We start from the raw sequence: 11,472 nt of genomic DNA on the forward strand, positions 1-11,472 counted from the left end.
TTGTCTTCTTTAGCACCTCCATGTTTTAGTCGGACAAGTCGATTGCTGGCGATTAGTGTGGTCTTTTAATAATTTTTGTTATTCTTGTTATCCTTTTTATATATTAGTGAAATACAAATCTTTATAGTTTATGAAATGGTTAATTTCGGATATGATTTTAGTAGTAATTGGTAAGCGTTAATGATGCATTTAGACTATATTAGAATAAAACAACATCATTTGTCTTTTTCTTTATTTAGAAAAATACAATTCAATAACATAAAATAATGATAATCTCTCTGCACACCATTCTTCTATTTCATTTCTTAATATCTCCTTAACAAGTTTCTCATTAATCAACTGAACTGTTTGTACTGAGGTATACAACAAACTTCTGATTATTGAAATAAAAATACTAAAAAGTTAAATAACGCCTTGATTTCATTGTTGTTTTTGCCTTTTAAACGCTGCCATTGCAGTTCAACGCTCTTAAAGTCACTATACAAAATTTTATCTTTCAAAGATTTTGTCAAATCTCGTTTTGTGTATTAGATAATTTCTAATTCTAATGTATCTTGAAATATTGTGTTAGATTTTAAAGCCCTATTTGTATCTCAACCTCATTAGGAAAAAAAGATATGTTATATTCAAATTTTTGTAACTTTGGGATAAGGGTTGTGTGTCCTCCGTAGAACCCCAATATATAAATAACCCTGTTCGTGTATTAAATAAATAACAAGATCGATAATGAAATAGTTAGGCACAGCTTCAATGATTAAAAATATATTGCACACAATGTCGTTTTTGCTTGCATTTCAAATCATATCCCCCCAATTTAAGGTAACACTTCGGTTCCGTTGCTAGAAAACTAGATCAAAATATGTCAACACAATTATTCTTTTAAACTGGAAAGATTATCTCATTTCCTTTTTATTCTTCCCGGAGGAAGATACTTCTGAACCAACATACTAAAAATGGGTAAAATGTCTTACTATAATTGTCAATACAAGAAATGATTAAAAGCCAGGAAACACCCCATAACTTATCAATGAAACTCAGAATTAATTTTCAAACTACATATACTCTGTAAGATATATGAAATAACCTGATTAAAAGGAGCAACTTGATACTGTTGCCTAAATTTAGCTATTCTGAGCAATGTCCAAAATTATGATATGTGAAAGAGCACATTGTGTCTAATTATATCAAAACCAAGTGTAAATCGTTTAATTCAATAAAACATCCGAATTACTTTACAAAAAGTCAAACTTTAATATCAATATATTTATCTTAAATTGAAAATAATCTGTATTTGATAATTTGTATTACATTGTAATGGTAAAAATATACGGGACCAGCCCAATATCTTTTTTGCATTAAATGAAATCTAAGAATTCAACAATAATTCGCTTACACTTACAAATATAATGCCCTAAATACAATGTAAAAAAATGATTCAATACAGATATATAATTAGAATACACATATATTCATAACTATTTACACTTTATAAAAATGATTTCTTGTATATATGGATAAGTATATGGAATATTCAAAACTTACAAAAAAATATTTACGTCACACATTAGTTTATCTACAGTAAATGAACAAATGTAAAAATATAACATAACTGAAGGTGGATGAGGGTTCTAAACTTAAATTGATAAAAATCCTCAAACTTTAAGTAAATGCAGTTTTTCTCAATTGTTTTCTAAATATTAGAAAAAAATATACGTCACTGAAATTACTTTTAAGCCTAAAGATGTGCCAGATTCACTTATATTGAGAGCATATTCTTTACATGACAGAAATACATGTCGTGAAAAGAATAAAAACTAGGCCATACTAATCAACAGTTTTCTATACCAATTTATACCGACCTTTTAGCCGCAAGAGAACAGACACCCTCCTACCAAATATTTTAACATTGTGTAAACAACAGGACACAATTCTTTAGGAACAATGAATGTTACAAATAGAGAAGTTTTTGTGTCATGCTTACAAAATTACTGAAAATTTAAAGACATACTTTAACATTAAATTTCCCATTTTGCCAGATATTTTTAAATATGCAAGACATAAAGACACTGAGATAGATTAACACTCACTTTTTTTTATAAATTGTTTGTTATTTATTTTCATATAAAAGAAGCTTTGGACAAACAATTCCTGCTTTTATTATTTTAATGAATACATTTTTGGAAAAACGAGATCAACATTTTCATTAAATTATAAAAAAACAAAATATGTACATTTGAAGTACAATGTATTGCAAAATTAAATTAATTCATTTATATCCTTTCATAAATCAAATCCTGTATAGGTTAATAGTTCAAACTTTTTTAGTATAAGTTGGCAAAAAAGCTATCAATGAAAATTAAAAAAAAATGAATTGCCTTTCAGCATAAAGTTTCTTTTAATTAATTAAAACTCTGAACTGACTATAAGAGATTCAGGATGACCACATATTGATACCTTTATCGACCTTTATTCATCAACATGTGAATAACTGTATTCAAACAAACCTTCTTTAAAAAAAAGCAAAGGCACGCTATATCATATAGAGAAAGTTGTAATTACTAGAAGAATCTTGTAGAGTAATAGCTCAGGTAAAATCAATAAAACTTTCAAAACAATTTTGGATAAATAAACACAATGAAGGTCGGGTGCCTGTAATACAATGGTTATCATTGGTAGTTAATTGTCTGTATAAAATAAGGAGATGTGGTATGATTGCCAATGAAACAACTACTAGTATCCCATTTATGCCATGTTTGTTTTTCGTTTATTATTTTTAGCATAAGTCAGGCCGTTCGATTTCTCCGTTGACATGTTCCCTTCTAAAGCTTACTATATGGTATAGGTGACCCTTAGTTGTTTAATCTTCTGCCTTTAGTCTTTGGTGGATAGTTGCCTCATTGTCAATCATGCCACATCTTCCTATTTTTATACAATATAAACATACTTTTGAAAAAATCTGTTTGGACGGTACATGTTATTAAATTTTAAACTTATTCCACTAACAACTACAATACAAAACAATATTTCACATCGAAGCATTGAGTGTCCTACCAAGTGCAACTGAAAAAAATAGTAAGTAATCTGTATCAATTAACAACAGAGGGCTTTACATTAATTCTAAACAAATCAGAATATTGTTTCTCTTATGGTCATACGTATTTTGAAAAGTACATACACATTCTCAATGTCTCTAAAGTTTATAAAAACACTGCATAAACTGGAATAAGGCCACTTGAACAATATAAATCACACGATTGAATAAATAATAACTGTTGCTTGCAATACATTTTTACACATTGTTTCCATTCAATTTCTTCACATTGTATTACAAGATATTATGTATTAACCGACCAGACTGAAATGTATATGATTCCTTGCAATAATGCTGGATTTGTGTAGTACTTTGTAATGAGTGTTGCATGTAAACAATGCACCACAGTTCATATATTTTAAGCTGTGCTTATTATTTCAAAAGTTAACCAATAATCATATTATGCTTCGCTGTTTGTACGAACACCATTTGTTGACGGCGATTTGGCAACGTCTAAATTAACATCTTTTGGATCTGCTCCTTCATATGTTGGATTGATTTCTGTAGTGACATAGCCTTCATCACGGAGATGACTAAAATTGCCATAGTCAGGTTGGTTAGCTATAGGGTTTGAAAACCCAGTTATTCCTTGTTCGACTGGCACATTGGTGTCATCGAATCGTTTAAATTTTAAGTTGGTATTGTTCGAAACATATTGTCCTGCAGGTGTCCTTTTCCTGAAATTAATAAAAGTATATTGTATCAACTTCTATAACCAGGTTAGTGTACTTAAATCAAGTAATTTGGAATGACACTATTGTCCTTATTCTATAATTAATATGTCTTTTACAAAGAGATTTGCTTACAAAAACGCTTCATCCTTAAAATAACAAAACAAATGATCAAAATCTTTTATTTTACCTGTATAAAGTGTTAGTTACATCAATGAAAAGAAAACAAGAGGGGCAAATGATACCAAAGGGACATTCAAACTCAAATAAACTGACAATGTCATGGCAAAAACAAACTGACAATGTCATGGCAAAATACGAAAAGACAAACAACAGTATACAAAACACTACATAGATAAGTAAAAACTGAGCAACATGAAACCCACAAAAAACAGGGTGAACTGAGGTGCTCCAGATCCTGCTCCACCAAATTAAGATGAGAAAATAGAAACTTTAATATGTGTTTCATTACTAAATTTATGCTTCTCCCATCTTGTGCTGCGTCAAATTTTTTTTCTCTTTGCCAAGTTGGTGTTTGTTTTTCAAGATGGGACTATCTGATAGCCTCTTTTGTATTTCCAAATTTTGTATATCCCTATTGGTATCAGTTATATTTTATAAACGTAACAACATCATTTAACGTTGTCGAAATAATAAAATATTTAGACCTGTCCAAGAACAAGATTCCAGCGAAAATACAGTTACAAATAGGCAATGGACGAGACAAAAAACAACGAGTGATGAATAAATCTAAGGCGACTAGCTCATATTTGCTTTTTTCAGATAATATCATTCCATCGTTAATAATTATAAAAAGGATTGTACTAAAAGATTCCAGGGAGAATTTATTTGATAGTATGTGATAATAAGTTTATAATATTGCTTTGTGTCCTTTTTATTATTAAAAATATTTTGACAATCATACAATTATTTTTCATTTCAATACTCACTTGAATATGAAAAACACGATGACAAGTACTACTATCACAGTAATAACAACAGCAGCAATAACTGCACCAACAACAGCACCTGAGGATGCACCTTCTGAAACCTGTTTCTGGGGAGACATCACATTTCCTGTTTGTTCTGAAAGTAAATATAATAGAACTGTAAATAACTATTCCTCAATTCTCATTAAATTCGATCCCTTTCAGAATTTAATAAACGTGTGTTGCGTATATTTTCAGATATCAATTGGCTTTTGATTGGTGTTAGATCAATAGATAAGCTATTGGACGATAACTTCATCATTCATAAAGTAAAAGAGACGGAAAGAGGCATAAATTAAATAAACTCATCATAGATGCCAGGATTGAAATTGTGTACGCCAGACACGCGTTTCGTCTCAAAAAGAAAAGTAATCCTTTCACATCAAAGGAATTTATCCTTTGTACGTATTTATTCTTGAAGGCAAACTTTGTGTGTTTTGTTTTTAATTTTTCGGTCATACGAGGTTATTCAAATACTCTTTTCACCTTGCATTATGTTTTTTTATTTATTCTGAACAGCCTAATGTCGGAATATGGAACCAATAAATCTTATCAAATACCGAACCGAGACTTAATTGAGTATGCTTTCCTCTACCTGCTGCTAGCAAATATTGTATTACCTACAACGATGGCACGAGGCCAAATATTTTTCATAATAAAAGTACTTTCTATTTACTACTGATAATTACATGCGAATGCATGATAAATATATTTCAGATTCTGTATTAGTATCAAACGAAAAAGTCGTTCTTATCAATAGATATATGCTAAATATTATTCATAATAAATGGTGCCAATACCAAGGAGGAAATCAAAAACCACAAATTTATTTTTTATAAAAACGGATTGAGTAACAAAAACTTCAGAACATAACGGGGTTGAAATAATGTGCTCCAAAGAGTTAGTAGGTTTTTGGTCTACTAGCGACAACAGTCGGAGTTCTCCAGTTTAAACACTATTTTGATGCTTTTAGTTTTGATCTCAAGCTTTTTTAGCTTTTTTATTTTCCAAACTTGTAGTGGAGTAGGTTGTTAAAAAGACAAGCGTTGTGAAATCTGAGATCAGTGTCTTGTGTTTGCTTTTAAGATTTGTAGCATTCACGTTTCCAAGCACATCATCAAATGATATCGAAATATATTGTTGAATACTTTTCGAATACGTTTTCATATACTAAGCTGATAACTATATGAACCAGAAAACCTGTAAAGACTGCATTGTATAGACGGTATCATATAGGGTTGGACCTAAAATCAATTGTAGTTCAAAATTTCTACAAAATTGCAGAATTAAACTTTAATCAATGCATTTAATATGATAATGAAGTGTTGGTTTAAAACTGTTTTTCATTTTTTTTTAAGATATATATCCATGAGACGACAGTGAATTCATAAACATTACTAATTTACCAAAACTCGTGGTTTTTATTTTTTACCTCATGCATATTGAAACATAATAAAGATCTCAGGCTTCTCCAATAATGATATTCTCATAGTCGGTGAGTTCTGCTTCTATACATTCGCTGACATAACAATAATCATGGCGATCCATGTGCTGTTTGTCAATTCAACCAAACTATTCCTGATATTTGCTTTAATTTGCAACACTTTAACATGTAAACTATGCAAAACTTTCAAATTCATTGATACATGACTGAGGAAGCGGATCAAGGAATTTTCAAGGACACGAGATGTTCGTATTCTAATACAACTGGATCCCAAAATATCATTGACTGACCATTACAATGCGTAAGTTGTTTTCCTTTCGTTGGCTTAATCACAAACTTGTTAATATACCTTGTTTGAGGGACAGGGTTCGATAATAACCATAGCAATGAGATGTGCCAATCCTTATACAAATGTAAGCCAAATATCACGATCTTGTTTGAGTGGCAGGGTTAGACAATAAACATAGCAATGACATGTGCCAATCCTATACAAATGTAAGACAAATATCATGATTTATCATTTGTGGTTCCCCTCAAACTGACATAATTAAAACTGAAACAACTAGCCGACGCCAATTAAGCCGCCGGAAACAAAACGCCTCATTCTCGCCGCCACTACTTCTACAATAGCTACAGTTTGTTATTCTATAAGCACAAAAAATATGCACATGCAAACAAACAGCTGTACAATATAAAATTGTACACATAAAGAAAAACGGTCCATTTATCTTAGATTATTATGTTTAAACGAAACATTATTTTTTCATAAAAAAATGTGAAGAATAATTCAAGTATGAAGTTATATAAAACAGTAACAACGCATTTTGACTTATGACTATTGAACAGCGGTATACTACTATTGCCTTTATTTGACCTTATATATCTTTTACCCACAATATCCCTCTTTCTCTTAGAAATCTTATTTCATTGAAGGTAAGTATACCTACCAATGCACAACGAATTTCTATCTACCGCCCATTTACCATCATTGCAAATGACATGTTGGACAATTGGTTGCTGGATGTATCCATTATCACAAACATAGCCACATATGGAATCATGTGATCCGGAACAAGGTTCCAGAAAGTGTCCATGCATGAAAGTTTTCTCACACGAACTCATTGCTAAAAAGGAACATTCACGAAATAACAATAACTCACACTCATTACAATAGATAACATGTTAGAAGCATTCAGTGAGGAGGTTGTCAGGTTAGGTTGGAATAAAGAAATGTGAAAGATAAAGGAAAGAGTAAACTACAGGATATAAGAAAGTAATAAGGATTTTGTTTACCCCCATACTCTCTCAAATTATAGGTGCAATATCAAATATGTTCAACTTTGTATTGATTTGACTTTCCAACTGTTTTATTAAAGCGCCACTGATGTTCTTATGTAGACAAAAAGCACGTGTGGCATAACAAGTTATAAGCCATTTTTTTCATACAATATTTTGCATGTTTAAAATGCTTAAAAGACACAATTAATCATTTGAGTGATGCCATGGATGAGTTAACAAAATTCCAAATTAGGTTCCGAACGATAAAATTGATCTTGCGTCTGGGTTTATACAAAACTTAAATTTGTTTCCACGAACATAACGAACAAGTTTGTGTACATCCAAAACACGAGACTAAATAAATTTTAAATTTTCCACATCCCTATTAACCAGCATTATTTTTTTCTCGTCCACGGCTTTAATGTGTTAGTAACCAAGTTAATACGGAAATCGCTTACATAAATCATGAGAATATAAAAAGTGAACACAATAAGGATTTCCGCATGAACATTTTACTAAAACAAACAATTTTTGACTCCCTGAATAAATGTTTCGGTAATTCAATGTTTTTGTTTAAAAGAAGCGATTTTCTTTTTTTTGTTAAAAAATGCAAGCGCCCACAAATAATAAATCAAAAAGAAATATAATATAAGAATGTAGTTAAAAGTGGTCATGTATTTCTGATTTTTGAATTTTGTATAGAAAATTATATTCTAAGCTGGTTTTTGGCATTCTATGTTGATTCCCAACTTTTTACGCTTTCACAATTTCAATGCATGTATTTGGTTTTGAGCACTACGAACGTAAATAAGTTTTCGAAATACATTTACTTAAATTTGGTGACTTGAAATTATGTATTCTTAACACTAGGCCAAGGTTTGTAAACATTTCCTACACCGGTCCAACCTCTTCACTAAATGGTTCAAGAAATACATCTGACATAACAATAACTAATAACAAGCTCCAACGATATTTGAATACACAAGTGTATGGGTAAGGATCTGCAATCTCTGATAATCCTTTTACAATTTCAAAGAGACATCAATTTTCAAGTGCTAACAATATAAATGTTATCCGAATGAAATATAAACCCAACTAATTTGTAATAACACCTTCCCAATTTCAAGTTGTAGTATTAGGCTGAAATATAAAAGCTACTCCGTTCTTCATGTTATCTTCAAACACAAACAAAAGGGCATTCATCATATCATCAGTGAACATTTTTGTGATCGTTCATTTTTCCTAATAACAGTCGTCAAGGTAGATCTGTTTACATCTGAGACTAATTAGATCAATGGTTAAAACGTAACGAATATGCATGTAATAAACTCAGACAAAACATAACAAAAGAATTTAAACATTTCAGATTTTTATGTTATGCTTTATCCGCGATGAATTATAGAATTTATTGATTTAATAAGGTCTGTTAGTATTCCAGTAATTTCATAATGGCCAGATCAAAACCCAAATCCGTGCTTTCGAGTATTCAAATTGTATTTTTGTCATGTATTTCTGATTTCTAAATTTTGTATGAACACGATAACTTTCAGAATATCTATAACATACAGTACACCTCACATTTTTCAATTCTAAGCTGTTAATTAATGTTTTATCTAAATTAAGGTATTGTCATTGACATTTGGACAGCTTGTTGCACATACTATACACTATACAAAAGTTGGCACTAAAACCATATGAATAAAGTACATTCCAAAATACATAGTAAACTCACGTTAAAATACAAATACAAATTTCATACGTTTAAAACACCAGCAAAAGTCGTGGCTTTTTGATTTTGCTAGCACCTACATAAATGTACATGGAAAACATAACCTGCATTTTTTATTCCTTCGTTTGAATTTGCGCTTACCTTTAGTGACTCTAGTAGTGTTTGGTCTAACTAACATAGTTCACGTTTTGTCGTTTTTGGTTATTCAGTCTGTCTCTTTAAAATCACATGTATTCTATTCAATGAAAGTAATACTACTAAAACCGAATATTCTTTCGTCCTAACATAGTTCTTACCTGGTTTACATAAAGATATCAAATTGAAATTCCAACGGCCAGTATCCATACACATTACTTGGTCTACTATTGGATTTTTGTCATATCCATTATCACAAACATAAGGACATGAGGCTTTTACTCTGAAGGAACACTGATTGCCAAAGGCACCATTTTTTATAGTTGATGGACATCGTACTGTTGATTCTAATAAAAAGAAGATATTGAAAGCATACGTTAGTTTTAAGCATTTCTCAGTTATTTCAGTCATTGTACAAAAAAAGGTCTTCCTATTGTCTACAAACTGATATATCGTCAAGTGTGTTTTATTGAGAGAATTTCCGTAGCATGATAAGAAATTTGCAGACCATCTAAATGTGGGTAAATTGCTGTAACAGTAGTTTACCGATATTCAAATCTCACAAATCGAATAGGAACAAATCAAGGTAACAAACAAAAATTGAGGGAATAACATGAATCCCAATCACATGAAACCCCAACCGGAGTAAGACCAGGTGCGTTGACAGGATAAACGTGTCCTTCGATGTATGTATTATCCACTTTGCGAATCCACACTCAGTTAAAATTTCATAATCGGGAATAATACACAGTGGGTATAATTACAAATTCGACGACTTTTCTAGTATTTATAGATCAAAGGCTACGAAAACATGTCGCTTTTGATTTGGAACACAGACATGTCGTATCGTTCAATCAATTCGTGCACATTAACGGTACCAATAATGCGTTTCGGGGTCCTCGGTGGTCGAGTGGCCTAAGTAGTCAAACTTCTGTATAACTAGCCTGAGGTAATGAGTTCGAATCCCGCACGTGGCAGTTGTGTTCCACTCCAATTTTAATTTACTAGGATTTTTAGTTTTCCTACCGTAGGTCAGTGGTTCTCTACGGGCACTCCAGTTCTCACCACCAATAAATAACTGACCGCCACGAAATAGCAATTAGTGCTGAAAGTGACGTTAAACACCAATCAATCAATCAATTCAAAAACCAATCATGGGTATGTTTTTTTTTATCACAATCGTTGTTCCTCAAAACTTTGTTGGAGCATCTTTGTGTAAGCAGTACTCCTTCTGCCAAAAAAACTCGTATAGTGTGGAAATGCAATTGAGATATGTAAACTCCATACAATAGGGCAGAGGGTATGCTACTGCTAAGAAATTGTAAAAAAAAAAGTATAACAAAAATACGGAACTCCAAGATAAGATATCATGAAGGAATAACTAAATTCAACCCTATAGGACTACCGAAAAAGATGTCAAACTAGCTTTTCAGGTAAAATCCGCCAATCCTCCATAATGGAGATACTTATATAATACATACCTGGCTTACATAACTCTCCTTTAATATTCCATTGTCCACTTCCAAGGCAAACCAAAGCAGTTATATCGGTATTTTTCGTGTAGCCCTGATTACACGAGAAGTCACATTGACTTCCTGATGAACGTGGACACTGCGAATCAAGCCGGCCATTTGTAATAGTATTTGGACAATAAATGGCGGAAGCTAAAAAATAAAATTTCAAAGTCACCAAAAATTATTCTTCAAATATAAGTTTTGTATGCTGAAATAGATTGGAATTTTCAATTGTCAACCCTCATATAAAATATAATTCAATAAACTTTACGATTCTGCATTGCCTGCAAGTTTAAGATTGTATTTATGTGTCTCACCACATTGGATCGAAAATGACTGCAGAAAATCGGACCAGATTTGCAATCAAAATTGTCTTATATCAAAACGGTAATGCATTCTATATCACATAATACACATTGTGTCATCTTTTCTTTATATTACCAAACGACCTGAGGATGAAATGGTGGTGTTAAGATGTTTATAATACATTTTGATGCAAAATTACAATCAATAATAAAATACAATCACCAAACAGTTTATCTGACTGCAATGGGATGTCAAATACAATTAATCGGTCGTTCTCAAATAAAACTTGGCGAATATTTTGTTAAAACTATGTGA

At 31.3% G+C, this 11,472-nt stretch overlaps 1 protein-coding gene across 1 annotated transcript in view; it reads right to left on the reverse strand.

The window, feature by feature from the left end:
* Positions 1–215: 215 nt before the first annotated feature.
* The window catches only part of LOC127729268 (low-density lipoprotein receptor-related protein 2-like), a 59,612-nt gene continuing 48,355 nt past the window's right edge, over positions 216–11,472 (reverse strand). The window contains exons 20-24 of the mRNA XM_052237002.1: positions 10,819–11,001; positions 9,499–9,684; positions 7,143–7,319; positions 4,713–4,848; positions 216–3,768 (exon numbers count right to left, since the gene is read on the reverse strand). Coding sequence (XP_052092962.1) covers positions 3,492–3,768; positions 4,713–4,848; positions 7,143–7,319; positions 9,499–9,684; positions 10,819–11,001 — 959 coding nt within the window. The 3' untranslated portion in view covers positions 216–3,491. The remainder of the gene's footprint in view (positions 3,769–4,712; positions 4,849–7,142; positions 7,320–9,498; positions 9,685–10,818; positions 11,002–11,472) is intronic.

The sequence above is a fragment of the Mytilus californianus genome, unplaced genomic scaffold (assembly GCF_021869535.1).
Source record: "Mytilus californianus isolate M0D057914Y unplaced genomic scaffold, xbMytCali1.0.p SCAF_2, whole genome shotgun sequence".
NCBI classification, from domain to species: Eukaryota; Metazoa; Mollusca; class Bivalvia; order Mytilida; family Mytilidae; genus Mytilus; species Mytilus californianus.